Source organism: Achroia grisella, unplaced genomic scaffold, assembly GCF_030625045.1.
Source record: "Achroia grisella isolate CSIRO2021 unplaced genomic scaffold, CSIRO_AGI_Agris_v1 utg1086, whole genome shotgun sequence".
Taxonomy (NCBI): Eukaryota; Metazoa; Arthropoda; class Insecta; order Lepidoptera; family Pyralidae; genus Achroia; species Achroia grisella.
The window spans coordinates 1,702,300-1,727,285 of record NW_026712572.1 but is presented as its reverse complement, the minus strand read 5'-3'; the positions used below and the strand labels follow the sequence as shown (position 1 = coordinate 1,727,285).

Sequence of the window (24,986 nt, the reverse complement as noted above, 5' to 3'; positions counted from 1 at the left end):
ATGTTGTAAATGTTTACAATAATACAGATTCATTTTTAAATTCAAATTTGGGAAAAGAGTGACCACCAGCACATGCTATTGCAAAAGTAAATAGTCAAATCAGTATTCGCAACCCGAACAGACCAGTCCCAAGCAGCACTCGTTCACGAGTATGACGGATGACGGAGTATGACGGAAATAATAAATTATGCACGTAACACAGTCGTCACATGTTCTGTAAATTCGAGCGAAGCAAGGGTATGCCACTAGTATAGTAATAAGATGTTATTGCGCAATCGATAGACAGACCGACTTAATAGAAATGTTATTTAAACAATAGATAAAGTTAATTGTCTGAAAACGTAATGCAGGCACTGATTTCTGGAAACCGAGTCGCAATATTTACAAAGTCATAACGTCATATCTGTAACCAAATGACGTCACTTGCATGTAAAAAGTGGATGCATGGGTATGTAATTTTTTTCGGACTACTCTAATTGCTGGCCTTTACAGCTTCACCGGACGATAGGGGGCGAGTGCAGGTGGCACTCTAAACCAAAGGAAGAACTTATGGAGCGGCTGAAGGCCAACTCCCGTCTGAGGGATACGACTTTAGTCTGAGGGCACCGCTAGGGATCCGAACTTTGGTTCAGGCCGTCGTAATCTCCATCCAGACTCGAATTTGAATCGGTATGGGGTTCGATCGGAAGGGAGGGTATATCAGTCTCACCTATTTCAGCAGCCAAGCTTGGTTTATAATCTGTTGAAGACAGGCAATGAAATTACAGGATAAGAGGCGTGACATCTTAGACCTATGGGATGACAAGGAAGTGGCATCACGGTTGTCACATGATAACGTGATGACCGTGATACTGTTCATGTACGCAACGGTTATAGATACGTCATAAGATATTATATTTCTTATAAAATTTAACAAATCACTTATTACTGACTAGTCCGGACTTTGGTTTGTGTTATCTGCACTCGCCCCTATCGTCCGGTGAAGTTGTAAAGGCCAACTGCGGCCAACAGCATTAGAGTAGTCCGAAAAATAAAATTATGAAAACTACCTTCATTACATATAATTAAATGTAGTAATTTAATCTTAATATTTACATACAAAATAACATTACATAGTATAAAACAAAGTCGCTGTCGCTGTCTGCCCGTCCCTATGTATGCTTAAATCTACGCAACGAATTTTAAAGCGGTTTTCTTAATAGATAGAGTGATTCAAGAGAAAGGTTTATATTTATAATTCATGTACATCCATGCGAAGCCGGGGCGAGTAACTAGTAAATTATAAGACTGTAACAGTGCAGATTCGTTCTTAAAATAAATATGTGATACATTTACGAAATTTCATCACAAAACTCATCAAACGACTTCAAATATCAAGATGCACCAGTTCCCACTATCAATTTAACACGGCACATATACAAAAAAGTCTCTATATCCGTCCGTCTTGTAAAAATAAACAAGCCGTACAGAATAACTTTTGACTCGTCCCAAAAATCTTTGTTACATCCACAATTGTAAAGCTTTCTATTCATAAAGTTTACCTGAGCTTTTATTGTCCCCTCATTGTGCACTTTCAGGCGAAATAGTGCATTGTTTGTGTAATTGAATAAATGCCTTCGTGTAAGACGTTTTGTGCCACAGCGGGGGTAAGAACCCGTACCTCTACAAGCGGTGGTTGACATTTTTTTAGAAGATTGCCAAATATGCTTATGGTCTACCATCAAGTGGTCACGATATCACGTTATCACGTGGTATGATGATTTGTCATGTTGATTAGAACTCTGCCATGTATCATGCCTCTTTGCCACGCAGTTTGCCTCTATGTAACATGAGAAATGTAAATAATAAATGCATCTTCAGAGATGATTGTAGTTAGGCATACGACTGGTCGTAAATACAAGCATGCTTATACAATTGTTGGGCCTTTAACTCTAGAAAACTAAGATTTATTTTATAACGATCCTAGAAAATTCAAAAGAGAATAGGAAAACCAAAGAGAATATCAATTTAAAAATATTATTAATATTTTGATTTTTATCTCATTTTTCTTTTAAACGTACCAAGTATGCAAGTTCATATTAAACTCAGGTGGGAACATGTAATGCCTGCTACCTGAGCCCTAAAAAAACTACGGAACTCATCATTAATTCGTAAGGTTGGATCGAGCGACGGAAGAATGGAGCTGTCTCGAACCAATGAATATCAAACTTTATTAAGAATAAATTAAAGTGCATAATGATGTAACATATTAAACGGCGGTTATTACCACAAGTGGCGGAGAAGCGATGGCATCAAAATCGCTACAAAACGTGGTACCCTGTAATTTGTAATAAAAAATCTATTTATAAGATAAAATAAAGCACCGAGACGCTACCTAAGATGCCGGCCGATCGATCTCGACGGACTTTTAATAAATCAACCCGTCACAAACGATTTTGACACTTGTCACAAATGGACATATGACTTAAAATCGCATATGCCACGCGCCGGGTTTTAATGGTAAATTATTGTATAATACAGAGGTCGAGTTTAGTAATTTGGTTAAGTCGCTTCCTATTTAATAACTTTTTATACAATCAACCACGGACAGGTGAATTTTTTTTAATCTTCTTTTTCTACTAAAGTATGCGGCCGATAGTCGCTACTGAAGTAGTTCAAGATTCAAATTATAGTGTATTAAATTTGATGCGTTGTACCGAAAATTTTTATTTATAGTGTGCGCGTGCGCAGGGGAAGTACCACGCGCGCCGCACATGTGCGTGCGACACGACGCGGCGACATGTCGCGCGATTGTTTCTGCGACCGCGCTTAATCACTATTATTCATAAAACGACGTGCGAATATGTTTTATTTCGCTCATTTTACGGCCAGCCATAAAAGCGCGTAATGAACAAATGTCTTTATGGTATACTTGTAAACGTCAAATATCAGTCATTTCTCCTCGGGCCGTACAAAAAGTGCCATAAATATTCTTAACAAAATGGCTCCTACTGAATATCGTAGTCATAAACGAAGGCCTATAAAATGAGGTTTGGTTGTTTAACTTTTGTTTGCGATCTATGCTGGAATTAAAAGAACTGCTGGGACCGACCTTTTGTTTGCGTAGCCTTCGTGTCGACCCTACCATAAATATGTAAATTATCCAATATTATTCATAACTAACAAGAATTTATACAAGTTTGTTTATTTTTTCCCCTCTCTAAAATTATACGCCGTGCCACTTATTGGCGTGTGTCCTGGTCTATCTGGTCTGTCCACGTTGTACAGTTAAATGTCTATGTATGCCCAGTGGAACAGAACTCTTAAAATCTAAGCCAAAAATGTCCAAATGACGCGTCGTCTTTAGCTTGTGAGGCGTCATCCCTATTAGAAAGAGACAGATTCCAGCGAGGAAGAAAGAGACGGGTATAATGAAAGGAGCGTTTTTCGTGCGTTTTTTGTCCCGGAATCCGTGTCTTCAAAATTTTATTTTAATACAAGAAAAGTATTCAAAAGATACGAGAGCAGGTAGAAGTCTCGGCCGGGTATTTGCTTAGTTTCGTTTTTTTTTATCTCACAAAGAATTCAAGTTGATTTATAGCCGCGCCGTGTGACGATTTGTGACCTGTAATTTCTGATGTGACTTTTGTCACTAGCGGGTTGGATGCATGATTTATTAATTTACAATGAGCCCGCCTTCTCCGGCCCGTTTTGACAGTTGTCCGGCAACGTACAATTTGCCTTCAACTTAACTTAATAACTGTTATTTGTTTAGTTGGAACGTTAAATTATAAACCTTTAATGATTTCATCAGCCACCGGCTGAGGTTTCGACTGGTGGATGATTTTTTGGGCGACAAACGATCTTGCGGCTCACCTGATGGTAAATTATTACCGCGGCTCATGAGCACCCGTAACACCAGGTGAATTACAAGTACGTCTGCCCTTTAAGAAGGAATAAACTCTTTTCTTGAAGGTTTTAATATAATATCGGTTTGGAAATGTCTAGGTGATTATTGTTATAAACTACTGTTTATGTATATTGTTATAAATATACAAATTTATTAAGTAATTAACACCATTCGTATGTACACGAACATAAATAAAAAATGAAAAATTACAAATCCAACTTTTAATAATGTATGTAAATGTAAATTTAAATGACATGGATGTATATATATTATACACATAAACCTTCCTCATAAATCACTCTATCTGTTACTAAAAACTGCATTAAAATCCGTTGCATCGTTTAAAAGATCTAGGCGAACACAGAGCGGAGTCGACTTCATTTTACACTACACTAGCTACTCGCACCTGCTTCGCCCGTGTATACATGTATTATACATATAAACCTTCCTCTTGAATCACTCTATCTATTAAAAAAAAACCGCTTCAAAATCCGTTGTGTAGTTTTAAAGATTTAAGCATACATAGGGACGGATAGACAGCGACAGCGACTTTGTTTTATACTATGTAATTATATAGATAATATGGTTATTTTGTACAGAATTCTTCCCTACCGGCCCACTGTGCAAGTGCCAAGTGTACACTAAACGGGATAGTTACTTAACCGTTCCTCAGGGAACCATAATACCCGGAAGGTCAGTTTTTCGGGCATTAACTCGCTGTGAGGGAATTAGAGGAGGCAATAAAGGTGTTGCATAATGACTCACTCCGGAGCAGTCGGTTAAACGGTGTTGGAGTCGTTAAGGCTATTATTTGGATTGTAACTCTACTGTTTGACGACCTCGGTGGTCTAGCGGTTTAGCACACCGCTTTACGACCGATGGTCGCGGGTTCGATTCCTCGCACGGCACAAACATTTGTATTCATGAGTATAGTTGTTTGTATCGGTCTGGGTGTATTCTAAGATAAAAATAAATAAATAAACAAGCTTTAGCTAGCTTAACTTGGGTCTAGATGGCGCTGTGTGAATTGTCCTGAGATTATTATTATTATTATTACTGTCGTTTGTTCAATCATCCCTACACTTATATGTCTGTCGGTCTATTGCTTTTTGCAATAGCATATGCTAGGTCACTCTATTCTCCCAAATTTGTATTTTAATGATTGCGTATTATTGTAAAAATGTACAACATTTATTTGAAAAGAATACGAGCATCTTACTACTATACTAGTGGCATGTACTGGTTTCGCTCGAATTTACAGTACATGTGACGATTGTGTTACGTGCATATTTTATTATTTCCGTCATCCGTCATTCTCGTGAACGGATGCTGCTAGTGGGGACTGGTCTGTTCGGGTTACGAACACTGATTAGACTATTTGCTTTTGCAGTATACGCTGGTAGTCACTCTATTCTCCCAAATTTGAATTTAAAAATGAATCTGTGTTATTGTAAACATGTACAACATTTATTTGAAAAGAGTTTGAGTTTCTTGTCAGTTCTTCTCATCTCGAAATCAGTCCGGACTGACGGTAGATTTCACATATCATAAGAGTCTGTAATAGACCTACATGAATAAAGATATTTTGAATTTGAATTAAAATTGAATTAAAGAAAAAATATTCATAAATCAATGAAAAAAATAATGAAAAATAATTCAGCGTTCTATTTTCAAAACATAAACTGAAAGACCATTTTAATTGAGTTTGTATTTTTTTCAGGACGATTTACACAGCGCCATCTAGACCCGAGTTAAGCTAGCTAAAGCTTGTGTTATGGGTACTAGATAACTGATACAAATACATACATTTTTTTTAATACATACCTATTATACGTAGAAAACACCCAGACCGATACAAACAATCATACTCATGAATACAAATGTTTGTGCATGCCAGGACTCGAACCCGCGACCATCGCTATATATAACAGACGGTCACCACTTACCATCAGGTGGGCCGTAAGTTGTATAAAAAATGTAGTTTTCCTTTCACATAACGTTATACTTCATGCGACGCAATGTTGATTCTAGGCCAGTTATCTAGATATAGACGCTGGGTTAGACAAACAAACACACAGATTATATAAGTATATATGTTCCTAGAATTGGATATATACATATTTACATGTGTACGTATGTATTTACAGCATCCTCAATTTATATCTTCACGCCGAGTCACTTATAAGGTAAACAGAGTTGTTTATACATGAACTTATTATCATATACATTACATGAGTAAGGCGGTACTTCCAATGGTCGCGGGTTCGATTCCTCGCACGGTTCTAACATTTGTATTCATGAGTATAATTGTCTGGGTGTTTTCTACATTATATATGTATTTGCAAAAAAAATGTAAGTATTTATAACACAAGATCTGCTTACCGTGGGACTAGATGGCGCTGTGTTAATTGTCCAGGGTTATATATATATATTTATTTATAATATTAGTATATTTGTCATTTCTTCTGATTGCATAATGGCTTATCACGAACAAAAACGCTAGACTGATTGTGATAATAATTTTACAGTATATTAACAATCATTCATATTTAGTAACAAAAATGGAAACATGATATTTTTAAGGTCATTTAATGTGGACCAGTTGACTCCACTTGACAATAGATGGCGTTAAAGCCAATTTAATAAAAATTCCAGGTCTCAACACGTTAGACACAAACAAACAAATTAATACAAGTAATCAGCAAGTTAGTACCGTGTCGCATTAGCAACATTGCACGCAAGTATGTGGTCAATAGAAACATCAAATAAATGTTAGTGCGACAAGGTGGTATTTACGACGTCGCTGGTAAACCGTAAAGTGTGACAAAATACGACTGTGTGTTTACATACTAATAGATTATGTACAGTCGACAACATATATTTATGACTGAAGCAAATTAATATATTATTTTAATGAAAAAAATATAAACTAAATAAAAAATGCAAATTGAAATTTTACTCGATTTTTCAAAAGTGATATATATATATTTTTTATTACAAATATTTATGAACTAATTAAAAAATTGTACAAAAAGTAAAGGTTTTTTTTTATTAAATATATTTATGGACTGAATACAGAATGGTAAAAAAAACCAAAGTCAATATTTCCTAGACTAATTTTACTGTATAAATAGGACAAGCTGATTATTGGCATAGACAATTTATAATTCATATTTTATTTTAATTAAAAATTTTTATGGAGTGAATTAAAAATGGTATAAAAAGCAAAGTCAAAATTTACTGAGATTTTTTACTATGTGAATAGAACTAGTGGATTATTGCCATAGACAACTCTGGTGCCTCTTTCACTGTTTGATTCGACTACTCTAACAATACAAACAGACATAGCCTTTCTATATACACACAATTCCATTGTCATCCACATGAAAATTAAAAACCATAGTTTCAAAATTAAACTCTATGGAATTTATGCTAATACAATTTCAATATTTAACTTTATTCACTTTGTAAACGTAATGGTCGAACACAATTGTAACACATAACACTATTTACACAGTTGGTTAATGTACCGTAGCTCGCTCCAGTACCTACCACGTGTTGCTTATTTTTAGTAGAATAGTAGTTTTTTTCGTATAATTTTCTTTAATAATTTCGAAACTGTACAAAAATAATGTTTGGTTGACATTATAGTTTTTTGCTTTTAGTAATATAGTAGACTAGCTTTTGCCCGTGGCTTCGCTCGCGTTAATTTATCCCCTTAGTGGTGGAATTTATTAAAATCCTTTCTTAGCGGATGCCTACGTCATAACATCTACCTGCATGCTAAATTTCAGCCTGATTCGTCCAGTGCTTTGGGCTTTGCGTTAATAGATCACTATGTCAGTCACCTTTGACTTATATATATTTAGTTTTTTTCGTATAAAATTCTCTCATTATTGCAAATTATATAAAAAAATATGATTATACAGTCATTCCTAATTTAAGAGTTACGCTCTTGCCGGTAGAGCTCTTGCCACTTTCCGTGATCTTCCATCATGATCATTGTTGGCGACCGACCCCCGAACTGGACGGTAGGGAAAAAAAAATATAATGTAAAAACTTGACGTTCATAAGCGGCTAAAATGTACTACATGAATATGTGATTTTTGTATTTTGAATTTTGAACTCCTTTGATACTTTTATTATTTTTAAATTTATATTTTTGAAGAGTATTTTTTTATATGTCATGTTATTTGATATACGTCACTTTATTGTATTATTCACTCATTGTCTTTTAGTTAGTTCGCAACTCTATTTAAATATATTTTACTATAATACCTATTCTATACGTGTTTTCGTCATTTAGACACACATACAGTCCCATCATCATAAATCGAAACAAAATCGATTCTTTCTATTATACATTAAACGTATATAAATACATATTTGAAATATTTATTTAAGACATTTTTAGACTATACGAAAATATTTTTTTTTTGCTAGTTTCTGTAACTTTTTACAATAAAGTAGAAATATATATATATTTATATATAAATATATGTGTGACCATGTAAAGTCAGTTGATTAATTTACTACATGTATATGAATATAAATACGGTACATAATACACCAAAATAACATTTTTTGTTATTTTAGTCTGTCTGTCTGTTTGTTCTGGCTAATCTCTGAAATGGTTGGACCGAATTTGACGGGACTGTTTTTAGCAGGTAGCTGATGTAATAAGGAGTAACTTTTAGTTAATTTTATTTTAGAAAAATAAAGTTAAATTCCACGCGGACGAAATCGCGGGTACAGCTAGTATATAATATATAAGTACACATAATATATACATAGAAAATATTGCATATATTCACTTAATATTACGCAGCCGACTGTACCGGTTGGTTACACCTTCAATACTGATATTTCTATCATTGCAATTTATATGCTAACTAACACAAAACGGCTTGAGGGCAAAACAATACGATTTGTACCTTAACATATATAGGTTAAGGTTCATTATCAGATAACACTATGTTAGTGCTTAATTTTTATATACTGGATGGCCTAGCTACAAGTACAGATAAAGTGTTTTAGATAACTTACCTGTTTAGATTAAGTCGGTTAAATAATAACTACATTTTACTCCGTCTTGTAGTTTATTTAATTCTAATGTTTATAATAATAATATCTCAGGACAATTCACACAGCGCCATCTAGTGTCAAACTAAGCACAACTTGTACTTTGTACTTTATTTAATTCTAGTATTCCCACCTTTTGTTTTTCTCCTCTACCCAAAGGTTGCCTGGAACAGATAGCATAAGCGATAAGGCCGCCTTTTGTACCCTTTTATTTTAATTACTCTATTAATGTAATTTTCCTGGTGCAATAAAGAGGATATAAATAAATAAATAAATAAATATTCTTAATAATAATAATAATTACTAAAAATAATTCACAGCGCCATCTAGTCTCAAGTTAAGCAGAGTTAGTGTTATGGGTACTAATCAATTGATTGAAATACTTAAATATATTTATTTTTTCGTAAATAAATAAATACCTATCTAATATATACAGAATACATACAGACTAATACAAACAATCATACTCATGAATACAAATTTTTGCATCGTGTGAGAATCAAACATGGGACTACTAAATAAAAAATATAGGTACATATACACTACGGTCATTACATCATCATGTGATACCTTAAAAGCATTACCGTTCTGTAGGACTAGGTTTCTTGCCTCTGTTCATACCTTTTTTTCTAATCAATAGTTCAATGACCTCTGTCCCAACGTCCACCAGTGGGACTATATCTATAATATCATATGAATTATTACTATGATATTTATATATATGGTATACGACCATAAATACTTAATAAACGGCCACTAGAACGGCAATTACTTAAAAGGCCAATAAGATACCACTTAAACAAAAGCATAGACAACTCTTCCATTAAAAAAAACGCGGCAAACGCATAAAACAAGCGCAACGCTATGAATTTAAATTGTAGTATTAATTTTTTTTTCGAACGCATTCCGGAACGATCCGCGATCCGTTCTACGCAACGCCCCCGGTGTTAGACAGATGTCTGCAAAAAGTTTCACTCCACACGTGATTTACGTGAAATGGAACGTCCGCAAAAAATATATGTACGTTTGATGTATGACCGCTAAATACATACATTTGGGATTCCTTTGTAACACGTAAATAACTCAGTACGCTCTACATATAGTAAACTAGCTGTGCAAGCGGTTTGAAATTTATTGGCTGTTATTCTGATATATAAGCTATATTACTGTTAAATTTCATCAAAATCCGTTCAGTAGTTTTTACGTGAAAGAGAGACAAACATCCATCCATACTTACAAACTTTCACGTTTATAATATTAATAAGATACTTGTTAGCCATTACTTCATTCGAACAAACTTCCATCCCCTATACCATCCCCTCCCAGATTATTGTATATTTTCCATATCATATTTAAAAGATATATCTTTAAAATAAAATTATATCTTTAATACAGTCTATCGTTATGACAAATTCCTATCATTTTTAATAAAATATACTCCATGTCTATAACACAATTTATCGTCATTTCAAATTGCATTAAAATACATACAGCAATTTCGTCTTTAATAGTTAAAATTACTCTACTACTTTCCTATACTAGTACAGACCTATGCTACATCAGTTTTCGAGATCACTATACACATATAATAATAATTATAACTGTGAACAATTAACACAGCGCCATCTAGTCCCACGGTAAGCAGAGCTTGTGTTATAGGTACTAGACAACTGATATAAATACTTAGATATTTTTTTGTAAATACATACGTAATAAAAAATCCAGACCAATACAAACAATTATACTCGGGAATACGACTGTTTCCATCGAGCGAGGAATCGAACCCACGATTATCGGATGTAAAGCGGTGTGCTTAACCGCTATACCACCGAGGCTATCGAGATTATTTAACCAAAGTTTATAATTTATAGTTAAGTATCACAGTTTTCGTTCGTTATTTCAAATTGTATTAAAAAAAACAGCCTTTCTGTCTTCAAAAGGTAAAACTACTCTACTACTATTTTCATATACTAGTACGGACGTTCCTATTTTTTAAACTTTTATACTATAGGTATGGAACTAAGCTTCATCAGTTCCGGAGATCACTATACACATACAAGCTTAACCAACACCTTTACATATCACAGAAAGTATAATAATAAACTCAATACCGCCAGTTTATTAACCCTTGTAACCATTTCTCATACGCTCTAACAGACAAACAAACACACATGTTTATAAAACCTCGAGTGCACTCACACACGCTTCATTTAAAAATAAACAGCCCAAAAAGTGTTTTTCAACACAAAAAAAACATATTTTAAACTCCAGCTACACAAATATAGGCTACCCTCGCGGATGGGCCACAATGCATGCGAATATAATGGAATAATAGTTCAGGATTCGGGAATGGAGCCAGTGTCTGCAGTGATCACACGCGTGTGTTTGAACAAAAATAAACGCTTCTAGTACGTGGAGCATTATGAATATGTAAGCGTATATAGCACCCTTATTTCGACATTTTAGGGTTCCTTACTGTGATATTATAGTATATATATATATTATATGTATATATTATATCTTAATAATATTACAACCGCGAAAGTATGTAAGTATGGATTTGTTTGATATGTGTTTGTGAGTAACAAACATCCATGCAAAAACTACTGAACGGATTTTCATGAAACTTTACAGTAATATAGATTATGCATCAGAGTAACACAGGCTATATATTAAATTGAAACCACGAGCACATAAAACGTCATCAGGATTTGTTCAGCTATTTTTTACTGTCACGGACCACAAGGTAAGTGGTAAGTCACTTATACAGCACGATCATCATGATATGACGTGATGCGTGATAACGTGATAGAGAGATCTATATATAGGTAAACATATAATTTATTCAAGTTCTACATAGATTTGTACTTATTTCTAACATATTTAAAGCAAACTGACTGAACAGATTTGAATGGAATTTGACTATTAAAATCGTATCATTAGGACACAAATTATCTTTTAACTTAAAAACAAACCGCGGGTTAACATCCAGTATACAATAAATAAAAACTAATAATACATTTAAATAGCAGAACCTTTACTAATGGCAAGCTCTCACACTTAGCCGTTTGCTATTTTAATTTCCAAACGGCTCCCCTCCCTATCCCCGGTCCCCGGTCCCCGGTCCCCAGTCCCGGGGGGTCAGAAATTAAAGTGTAATGGTGCAATGTTTAATAAGTTATCTGCGGGTACTGATGTGTTTTGGCTTTTGTTAATGTAATTTTTAAACTTAACTTTGTCTATGGGTGGTTCGATCGATAAGGATTTTGTTTGCGACAATGGTTTATGGGTTCGGAAGCAGATTGGCGGGAAAGTGGCTTTGACATTTGGAAATTTAAAATTAGAATTCTGTTCTTTTTAATACTTAATGGTTTTACAAATATATTTTTTAAATGTCATTAAATCAATAACAATATTATAAATATAAGACTGTCTGTGTATCTATGTGAATGAAACAGACAAATCATGAAAATCACGATTTGTCTGTTTTTATTTTCACATAAAAGATAACCTGAAACAATAATTATAAACCTGGACAATTTACAGAGCCAGCCAGCCAGACCCAAGCTAAGCAGAGCTTGTGTTGTGGTTAAAACTTTACCATAATATAGCTTATGCATCAGAATAACACATAAGCTGTAAATTTCATGCGGGTATTTCAGAAGAAAAACCCGATTGATTATTGCAAAATTTTAAACATCAATTTTGTTACAAAAAGGAATGTTTAGAACACATCCTTTTTGTAACAAAATTTCAAATGGACACTCATTTATTGTCTTCTAGCTCCAGAAGACATATCTGGTGATTATTCGAAAAGAAGTTTGATGTTCTAAATTCAAATGCCCATATAGTTTTGGTGATTATATGCGAAGGTTGATATTCTAAATTCAAAAGTACACACATATTTGATGATTATTCGAAAATAGTTTTGATGTTCTAAATTCAAATGCCCATACAGTTTTGGTGATAATACGAGAAGGTTGATGTTCTAAATTCAAATGCACACACACATTTGGTGATTATACGAAAAGTGCAACCAACCCTCCGCCGCCGTACATAAGCACCAACAAAGAAAACACACAGGGGTCAATTCGTCACGCGACAAAACCGTAGTTATTTGTAGTAGATCAATCAAGATTAGGCAGTAATGCGTAACCCTTCGCTCTCTCGTACCCCGGGGGCATTGGCATTGGGATTGGGATTGTTTCAATGTGTCAATGATTAGGGGTTGACGAGAGTGGAAAGTACAGTTGGCTAATTAGTTCCTTCATATTTGCCGTGTTTTTAGGGTAACCTACGAAAGGGAACATGATAGTTCCATTATAGATATAAAGTAAGCTGAAGTTTACATTATATTTATATTAAAACATATCTATACATATAAATAAAATTATAATATATAACAATGAAGTGTCTGTTTGTAATATTAATATAACCGTTTTTACTACATCCCTATGAATATAAATATGGTACATACACCAAAATAATATTTTTTACAATTTTTGTCTGTCTGTCTATATATCGGTTTGTTCCGGCTAATCTCTAAAATGGCTGGACCGATTTTGACGGGACTTTTTTTGACTTAGGCTACTTTTATTTTAGAAAAATGCAGTTAAAATCGCGGGTACAGCTATTAATAAAAAACTACCCTTCATATCACGATTTATCATTACTATTGAATAAATCATTACCATCAAACTCTATCATTAACCTGCACTATAATTTCCAGACTTAGACATAAACTAATTAATACTTAGACATAAATCGAGCTATCATTGTAAACCTTCTAATTTACCCTTACTGTAATGTCTCTATTCGTATCTAAGTACTAATTACTCTGTGATCAACCTGTTATTAACCGTTTCGTTTATAACAGGTATTTATTAATACCTAGTATTTTATGTTCGATATTGATTTACAATAATTGCAGTGTTATATGATAACTTAAAGGGTTTCAAAGACATGTATTTTTCTTTACCCCTGTAATTATAGACAGAGGGAGAAGGGAGAAGTACATATCTTAGTAATATTATAAACTAGCTTTTGCTCACATTAATTTATCCCTTTAGGGGTGGAATTCATCAAAATCCTTTCTCAGCCTACGTCATAGTAGCTTTATGCAAGCAAAGTCTCAGTCCGATCGGTTTAAAATTGACGAAGTTTCATACAAACTTTCATCCCCTATTTTATCCCCTTGGGGGTTGAATTAATCAAAATCCTTTCTTAGCGGATGCCTACGTCATAACGTCTACCTGCATGCCAAATTTCAGCTCGATCCGTCCGGTGGTTTAGGCTGTGCGTTAATTTTTGGACAAAGTTTTCTAGTTTTGTTTCATTACGATTTAGCCATAAAAATACATACATACATTGGGTTGTACCCAACATTTTCACCCTTCTGCCATCAACCCCTATTTTTTTTTAAAACAACGTTTGATGGGTCGATTTTATTTACAAATTCAAAATATCTTTAAAACAACGTTTGATGGGTCAGTTCGGAATGATATCGAGATAATAATCATTTTTTTCAAATAATAGTGGAACATTACATAGTATAAAATAAAGTCGCTGTCGCTGTCTGTCCGTCTCTATGTGTGCTTAAATCTTTAAAACTACGCAACTAATTTTGAAGCGGTTTTTTAATCTTTAGAGTTATTCAAGAGGAAGGTTTATATATATAATACATGTACACCCGTGCGACGCCGGGGCGAGTAGCTAGTATTATAATAAAGACTACTAACATTACAAATTAATAATAATCATGTATTTTATATGAAAATATTTTCATAACTCGTATTATTCATAACAAAACTGTTATTTTTGTTATTAATAATAAAAAAAACGAAGACATCTGTCCGTTAATCTCCCTGCATTCACTGCATCTATAAATTTAAGTCGATATTAGTAATTTTTTTGTCCGTCCGTACGCATTCCCATACAGGATTATAATGTTTGCTTTATTTCTATTCATGACTCGGATTAATATTTTTTTTTTAATCACTAAGAAGGTATTAAGATTAAAATTACGCTCGGGAATACTGTAAACAGTCTTAAATAATAAAATAAAAAAATTATGAGAGGAATCCGTTGCATCTTTGTTGCTCTTATTCGTGTTTTGCGTTGTAATACTACTCGTTTCTTGTGGGTTTACCCGTTCAAGACTATTTGTTCATATTATTTTCCTTTACTTTTTATATGTATTTTAATGATATTTAGTCTAGACATTGTATTTACAATGTCCAGACTAAATATCATTGACCCGCGGTTTCATCTGCTTTTTTAAGATAAATATCGCATGTCTCTGGCCTCATGATACTATCTATGTTCAGACGAAATTTCATCGAGTTTCGTTCAGCCAGACAAACAATTTCGACTTAGTATTATTTCTGCTCGGCTCCTAAAGACAGCGTGATGTTAATTAATTTACAATCTTCTTTAAACATTATAAAATGCAAAAAAATCAAAAATAGTTACAGAGATAAACACGTAACAAACAAACAAACATTTATATATTAGTACAGACCGTTCATGTCCATTTGTATAGGTATTTTAAAAATAGGTATTTCCGAAAAACCTACACGCATTCAACCTACCCTATGTTTGTAGGTAAAACACCCTCTAATCCACGTCAGCTGCTTCTGACTGGTCGCCCCCTCCCTCCGCCCCTTACGACCCCAACCTACCCTTATTTACGCCGAAAACCACTAAAGACCTCCCAATGCCTAGGACTCATTCGCCACAACAGCTCAAATTATACTGGTATATCATAAAACGACCAATTTATCATGAGCTATCGGAGTATGGAGTGCGACTGGTTTTTTTACTGTCTATAAGGGGGTGGAGGGTCAAGTTACGCTGGTCGTATAGGGGTGCAAGCCGTAACTGTCAAATACATAATGAGAGGTTTTTTTTACTTGCGAGTTATACGTGTACGTTTAAACGATCGATGGTCGGTGGTTTTAATGGTGTTAGCGAATTTTCATATCGGGGTGGCCATTTAATTCTTTAATTAACACCCCTATTGCTCACTAATATTATAAATACGAAAATCGGTTTGTTTATACCGCATTCACTGTTTACCGGCTTGACCGATTAGCATGAAATTTAGTATTTGCGACAGAAATGATTAAGGTTATTTTCTACTGACAAACACTTTTCAGTTTATTATATATTCTATTACTAGCTGAGACTGCGGTTTCGTCCGTGTTAAATTTCAATAAAAAAATATAGCATATGTGTTATTCTGATGCAAAAACTATATTACTGTAAACTTTCATCAAAATCCGTTCAGTAGTTTTTGCTTGAAAGAGTAATACACATCCATACTTACAAACTTTTGCGTTTAACTTTACCTTTAAAAAAATATCAATTCAATATTGCACATATCAAGTTAATTTAAAAATAGAATCATTTCTCTCTACTTCATCTACGGCAATCGGCCATGTTGGATTAAAAAAAGTTAATTAATTATATACAGGGGGTATGTAATTATTAAAATTCCATTTGAGACAAATCGGGAATCTCCGGCCGCGTTCCGAATGGGTACAAAATGACGTATAGAGTGCGCTGGAATCTGGAGGAGCAGACGTGTCGCCGCGAATGTGGTCCCAGACATTACTAATACGTATACAGGGTGTTCCTATAACACACTGTATTTAATTAGCTATAAATGCTAGTAAAATAACAGACAGACTGACGGACTTCCGCATTGTCATAATTTAGATCTATTACAGACTCGAAACATACAATATCTACTAATTATAATATATATATCAGTTATACATAGACTAGCACAATTTTTTGTAACTTTTTTTTTATATATAACATACTATCTGTCCCGGCAAAAGTTGTTTTGCCTTAAAATAAAAAAAAATTAGGGATGGACTACCCCTAACATTTAGGGGGATGAAAAATAGATGTTGGCCGATTCTCAGACCTACTCAATACGCTCACAAAATTTCATGAGAATCGGTCCAGCCGTTTCGGAGGAGTGTGGGAACGAAAACTGTGACACGAGAATTTTATATATAAGTATGTTAAGAATATAACAAATTCATAGATTACTACTAAACCATTCAGCGAAAGGAAGAAAAACTCAACTATTTAGCTAATTTAAAACCCAGACAAAAGCTACAAAACTAACCACATCTGTTACGCAATTAATAAAAAAAAATGTGATTAAATTATATTAAAATAGTATGATAGAGAGGGAACAGCCTGTACGTTGGAAGCGCGCACCTAGTGTATTTATGTCATTATTAACCGGTGCGAATTAATACTCATTTGGCGTCCATTTTTATCGCATCTCCTGACGCGACAACAAAAACCACCATACCACTACCGCGGCGCGGTCTCTCCAGTTTTTACTTGTGGCCGGAGCGCGCCGAGCGAACCCGCCAAAAATGGCCACCGTTCTAACTTTGAAATCGTTCCACAATTCCACAATCGAATAATTCAAAATTGGAACAGATTAGAACTATCCGAAAACAATTCTGAACAATAGACAAGACAGAGCATGTATAGACGTAATTAAATGCTGCATAATAAGTCATAGAGATAATAGTAATGATTTTAAAAGTGCATGTAATTATTATCACTTATAGGTAACAATTATTTTATATTCCATTTATTGGATACTAGCTGTGCCCGCGAGTTCGTTCGCAAGGAATAGATTTCAAAGATTTCGTCCCCTATTTTATTTCACCCCCTTAAGGGTAAAATTCGTACTAAATTTGAATATCATAAGCTTATAAAATAAGTTTCATGCTTCTAGCTTTAAAAATGATACTTCCATTGAACGTTCCATCTCCCCTTTCGACCCCTTACAACACTTTCTTCGCATTAAAAAGTAGCTTATGTCCTTTCTCAGGGTTTAGACTGTCTGTATACTAAATTATACTTAAATCGGTGCAGTAGTTCTTGAGTGAAAGCGAGACAGACAGACAGAGTTACTTTCGCATATATAATATTAGTAAAGATAAAAGACAAAAACATGGAAATGGAACGTTATTGAATATAATTTCTAAATTCGAATTTCGAAATTCTATATTCAAACAAATACATTTGTTCAGTGCGCAATAACCTTGTACCGACGTCTATTAGATTAAATTGTAACATTTTGACGTTATAGGCGTATTAATACAAGTGAATGATGAAATAGCATAATGTTTAGTTCACTGGCATATTAATGCGGTTCTAAGGGGATAAAAACGCGACGTGAGTTGGACGACGCGGTGTGTCAGCCGCTAATTGAGTGGCGCACGCTATCGCATGGTGCAACTGGGCCTCAATAGTTCGTGTCGATTCCCATGGGATACAAATCTAGCAATAGTATTTGGTACTAACTTTCCAGTACGCTAATCATGTTATTGAATAGAATAGAAAATCATTTATTGAAGCACTTTTGAATAGTCATCATATTTTTTTCAATCTACCGCTTATTCGAAAAGTCGTTCCATTACAAGAAGAACGAGCTAGAAACTTGTGTGTTGCTCTTTTAAATAATTTAGTTGTTACTTTACATTTTTAAGTTGAAATGTGTGAATATTGTTTGAATGATTGAAATTCATACCTATCTACAAAAATGGGAAGATCTTTTTATCTTTATATTCGCGACAAGTGGCAGTTACAAGAATAATAGTCATTAAGCCATTAGTAGACTGCTTATTAATAGTCCGCACCATTGAATAACTCATCAATTATTATTGTTGTCATGACGAGATTTCATTAGCCTTAATAGTGCTTGAAGGTCGCATATAATGAAGTTCATTGAATTTCCAATGTTTCTTATATGATATTTTTATTTATAAACCAAATATTTTAAACCTGTTTCAATTAAGAAACGAAAGTAGTTGTAAAAGTAAACGATTCAGATTTGGAACAACTTCAAATATTTAAACTGCGAGTAACTACAACTGCTGAAATTCATTTGGACAGAATGAATCCAATTGGGCGACATTTTCTCTCCTTTCCCACGTAATTCTAAGAGAAATTGAAAATGTCCACAGCACAATTTCATCCACAAACGAGCCCGAAACAAGATGCGTAAGGAATTCCAAACGGCAAAAACCACTCGATGGGGACGATAAAACGAAATCGCCGATGCATCGACGAAAAAAAATGCAAGTGCTGCGTGCGAGCAAGAGACAAAAAACGTATCGTATCGCGGTTCCACTCTAGCGCGCGCGGCTAATGAATATTGTGCAGTGCGCTGACGCAGCTGCGCGAAACGTTCACAGATTGATCCGCCATTATTTATATTATTTCGGCGCGAAACTCTGAATTGGATCATGATGACAAAGAAGTTAAATTGCGCGTTCAAATCCCATGACAATCGACAATTATAGTGTCAAACGTAACGTGGACAGATGTAAACAAATATACAATCTCAAATGCTTTTGATGTATCCACGCGTGATAGATACACAATGAGAATCTTTGTCAATCAGCACAGAGAACCTTTTTATGTTCTCACGTCATTCTTTGCGAATGACATTAGAACCAAAAAACATCGGATTTGCGGTTACAAATTAACTGATTCACTACTAGTCAATCATTAAAAAGGTGAATAATAATCGTAAATAAAACGACTTAAGTCACGAGATATCTACGGATAGATCAGCATGAAGCAGAGGACGTGCGTGCGCTCATGCATTGAGCCTATATTTTTTCTCCGGCGCTACTCACTCCATGTAATTATGACTAGTGATTAAATGTTAGGGAAACGCCACGTGAATACTTCACGGTTCCGCTGACTTATTTATTTATCGCGTTCTAATCGCACATTAATACAGTTAAACATTATTGTTCCTTATTGATACCACTGTAAGCTAGTTAATTGTAATAACACTGCGCTGTTTGTGTTTATGAAAGTTATATAAGTAAATTAATATTGTTTTAAGTTGTAAAGGAAATATTAGGTAGCAGTTACAGACATTAAACTGAATAAATATCAAAGTTCATTGGCTTCTGGTAGTTTCATCAAGCGCGCGAATGGTTTTATTGCATGTAAATATGAATCCAATCAAGAAAATAATTACAATCATACATAAGTGTGGTTGGTTAAGTTATCAGTTCTTAATGACTGTGAGAAGATCTATTTTGTGTGAACTGCTCTAAAAAGAGTGCAACGAGCATAATACCGTAACGTGATCACGAGTTCAGTTCATTGCATCGTACACGCAGCAGATATGGAATATTGCACTTGTATACGGAATGAAGCAATTTCATATAATTGCTAAAAGTTAGTTAACTAGACCATTTACTGCATATATTATTACAAAGTGACGTCAATGGAGTGAAACAGGAACGGTGTAGAAACTACAAGGAATGCAAACGTAGGAAGCACTCTAATGATGAGAAATTTTTAGTGTTCGGTTAGCAAAAAGTTAAATTCATGATTAGTAGTGGATCCATCAGCAAATATGTAGTTTGTCATATCTGGACAACCGTGTAATGTAATGTTTGTAATGCCAACGTGTACGGGAACATAAAAGTCATTACAATAGTCGTCACAAACAAAAACGTCAGCAGATACTGACACCATCTACTCCCGCAACGGTCTTCAATTAACATTCTTGCAATTATTACCTTTTTCTACTCCGTTATAGCTTACAATTTCATGCTATATATAATTAAACATAATTGAGATTACTTTTTTCCTTTTCTCTTGTTACACTCGTTAAAATATTATATATACTTTTAATATCTCGGTTGATTTTACTTCAATTATAAATTACAAAGCCGTTATTGTAAAAAATGTTAGAATTGTCATACTTTAGCAATCGTCTAATTAGATTCGTCACGCTATTATATCTTTAATTATAGAAGATATAATATAACAGACTGTAGAAGAATCGAACATAACATCGTGTGGGACATATAAATACGTATGTCCAACATTGCTGCCTGATATCAGAATTTCTCGACAAAGTGCAACAATCTCGGCTATTAATGTTTCGATATAAAAATGCTAAATACCATTAAGGGCAGTAAAATAGCGAACTAATTCATCGTGTGTCAACGCACTCGATTACTCGGACGAGTCACTCGATCGCATCACTACGCGGCGTCCAGTGACGCACCGCTTGTATCGATGACAGTAAAGGATGACAGTATCACAACTAAACCGATCATTCGCCACAGAGAGAGCACTATATCAATCACTCACTCCACAATCGTACCGCATGCCACTTAAATAAATTTATAACATATTAAGTACGTTGAAAATAAACACTTTACCGTTTATGATTTATTTCGTGTGGCGATGAATTATGGACGTCACTTATTAACAGTGTTAGAGCGGGAGGGCCTAATTTTTATCTCTTTTTGCGGCGATTTCACGTGCTACTGCTACCGATAAACGTTTTATTGGAGTAATTAAAACAAACCGATTAGCGTCTGTACGAGTTACATGTCCAAACACATGATAAATGTGACATTTTACTATGTAATCTGCAGCGATAATTTTTATAACACTATCGGTTACCTGTCAACCGGTGATTTTATAATTCAAACATAGAAATGTAAGTTTGAATGCTTGTGTTTAGATTGTAATATTTATTATTAATATATTATGTCATAAACCTAAGTCAATGTAAATGTGGCATATAAATAAGAGAGTGGTCAGTTCCATGACACTAACAAGTTATCTATCTATTCTGAGTTATCTGAGTCGGGTCTCTCAGGTCGCGACCACTTACAATATTGCGCCTATAAATAAAGTTTAATTTCAATAATTACCATAATATGAAGTCTTTGACTGATAACGTATCAATAACGTTAATAAAACATTTCTACAGGGGAATTTCATTCCGTTGGAATATCGGAGTACCCATTTCCGGCAATTTCACTAACCAATATTTTGTTATACCAAGTTTTGTGACGTGCCAAAGACGTAAAGTGTTTCTTTTTAAATTGCATACCACCGCAGCATGTCAACGCTCATTGTGTCTATTGTGTTAAAAAAGAAAACCCACAAAGAAATTGCGGTTATATAAATTTGTAAAATAAATTACAAGGCCCTTGATTGTCGGTTTGTATCCAGATTACCTGTTTTACGAGTGAATTGTTATAAAATGGCTCCATTTATGATGTCTTTTTTGTTGTCCAAATAATAGGTGTTACTATGTCGATTCGCCTTGTCATGTTATTACCGGGAACGACGTAATGAAATGTTGGTTTAAAGACAATTTTGATGATACTTTCTTGTATTAAATGAACTCGTTTGTATATTATCACCAACCATCTTTTTTTTTATGGGTGAACCTACCTAGCCTTCCAAGAACCGCTGCATAGTTTTAGCAAAAGGGACATTTTTTGTGCAGCCCGCCAGCTGACAGATTATATTTTGTAAAAGCAACTATTCTTATCTCTCGTCTTCAATACGAACTAATCTCCTCGAATATTTAACGTTCTTACTTTACTTTAGTTAATTGGCTATAGTAATATCAATAATTTACACGTGTATCTATATAAATTAATTAATGTACATTTAGATAAACGTACGTATAATGACAAAGTATCTTATGTACAATACATTGTCTTGTTATCGCTGAACAGAAAATTAATAAAAACGCGTCAAATCAATTATTACCTACTGATAATACTAGTTCATTTGCAATGCCATCGAATTTTCCTATAAACAATCAATCTGGCTCCAGTCGAATACATAATGCAGAGCAAATAGCGAGACGGTAAAACGCGTAAATAATCGACAAACCACAATCCAATCGACGCAGAATTTCCCGTTACTAATTACGCTTTATAGTTATTAAAGCATTATACTGAAGAAATTGCTACTACTGATTTACGAGCCGCCATGTTGTGCGCGACATTTTAATATCCGAATGAGTTCGCGCGCTTTTTTTCCTTTTTAATTTTGATGGGCAATGGAAGCAGGTGCGTCCGTACAAAGTTATTCCGTCCGGCATTCTCTCTTTCGAGTGTAATTTTCGTGTGGCGTTGAATGGGTTTTGTGTATGGAATGGAATTGGGAAAGTATGGATTTTTATTACGACCGCGCCGGATTTTTCGGGCTCTTTTCGAATTGGTTTTAGTTAATCGCGGTTTGTCGATTGGAATTATTTAAAGAGGCCGATTAAAGAGCTGAATGTTTGGTATGGCAGCGCGTCTTTAGCACTTAGATTATACTTTTTTTTTTAATAAAAATTTTGAACGATTTTAGATACTTGCATTTCTAAACGTTATTATATATTATAAATGGAAACGTGTTCATATGTCTGTACTGTCTACCGTTTCACATGAAAACAGCTGAATCAATTTAAATAAAATAAAATCAAAAACTAAAACCTGAGTATATGTTGAGTACCAACTAATCATCTACCGCGCAAATTTGAAACTAATGAACAAATTAATAGGGTTGATTATCGTTAATTACTATTTTAAAAATTTTCACATCCCGCGTAAAATTCAAACTAAGGAATATGTAACTAGGGTTGCCTTTCGTTAATTACCTATTTTAAAATTTTTACATCTCGCGCAAAATTCAAACTTATATATAATGGGAATAGGGTTAATTTTCATTAATTACCTGTTTACTGAAAACTGCGATATCTTCATTGAAGGATTCTGAGGAGCACACATCCCCGCCTGCCACCCCAGGGTCCCTCGGCGTACACGTCGCCAGCTCGCACTTCTCGAAGATCAGAGCCAGCAGGGGGAACAGCGGATGCCTGGAACACAGTACTATATATTAACAACTTCACGGCCCCGGTGGTATAGCGGTTCAGCATTCCCGCTTTGCATCGAATTGTCGCGGGTTCGATTCCTTAGATTTTAATTATTAATATAATAATAGCTACCAATATTAACAACCTTAAAACGCACTATAGCAAGCACTGTTAGTAAATTAAAAAAAAATCCAGTATTCAAAAACAAAGTAGTTTAGCACACGACTTTATTTCCGATGGATGCTTGTTCGATTCCTATTTAACACCTAATTTCTATGGATATATATAAAAAAAAATGTACGTAAGTACTTATACCCGTTATCGAGTACTCATAACACTAGCTCTGCTTACCTTGCGCTGTGTGAATTGTTCACTTTGTTCAGGGTTACTTATTTAAAAAAATTGTATTCAACCTATGTGAGACGACTTATTACTACCTCTAATATTTTACATTTCATGTTAAGTATAATATTTTCATTAATTCCCTGATTAAAAATGATCGCATTCCGCACAAAATGTATACTAATTTACAAAGTCATAAGGTCGATTTTGACTAATTACCTGTTTCTATACATATATAAGGAATATGAACAATATAATGTTAGGAATATCATGGACGGAGCGCCGCACTTAGCATCTGTTTTAGAACAACTGGGTATCAGAACCCGTCTCTCTACTGTGTGCTTCCAGGGTCTGCCAACCTTTTTCGGTCACGTGGCCCGCCGAAAACCAGATAATTTGGAAAAAAATATAATGTTAGGCCACGTGGACGGTAGAAGGGGCAGAGGTAGGGCACCTGCACGTTGGACTGATCCTGTACGAGAAGCAGTCAAACAAAATATACAAATGCCTGGAGATAGAAATGCCTGGAGAGTATTGGTTGGAAGGAGCATTCCTGGTGGTCACGACCCTCAGTCTTGAGGAACCGACAAAGAAGAAGATACATATATTCTATAGTATACTTCTTCTTCTGATTATTTTGTACTTAAAACGCTTCGCCATTAATTATGGGAATCACTATCGAAGTAATCGCTATAGAAGTAAATTATTACAAAAAAAAAACTGTTCAATAACTTGATAGAGATATCCTACAGCTGTATGTCGAACATAATAATGTGTGCCTTTGCCACATTTCCAACGTATATTATAAAACTAAATAGGGTAATTGAGAGAGTGGCGACCTTTATGCACGGATCTGATCAGATCCCGATTGTGGGGACGTGACCCAGATACCATCAGTTTTATAGTTCTAGTACGCGGACAGTGTAGGGCTCCACTGTTAGCGGAACGCCTTATGCTATAGGTTTAGTAAATATATTTACCTGCAAT

The 24,986-nt window shown here is 34.5% G+C and overlaps 1 protein-coding gene across 6 annotated transcripts in view; it reads right to left on the bottom strand.

Annotated features, from left to right (window-relative positions):
* The window catches only part of LOC131842651 (homeobox protein homothorax), a 375,683-nt gene that overhangs the window by 315,243 nt on the left and 35,454 nt on the right, over nucleotides 1–24,986 (bottom strand). For all 6 annotated transcript variants that reach the window (XM_059191223.1, XM_059191246.1, XM_059191238.1 and 3 more), the window contains exon 3: nucleotides 23,519–23,660. In XM_059191223.1, the coding sequence (XP_059047206.1) occupies nucleotides 23,519–23,660 (142 nt within the window). The remainder of the gene's footprint in view (nucleotides 1–23,518; nucleotides 23,661–24,986) is intronic.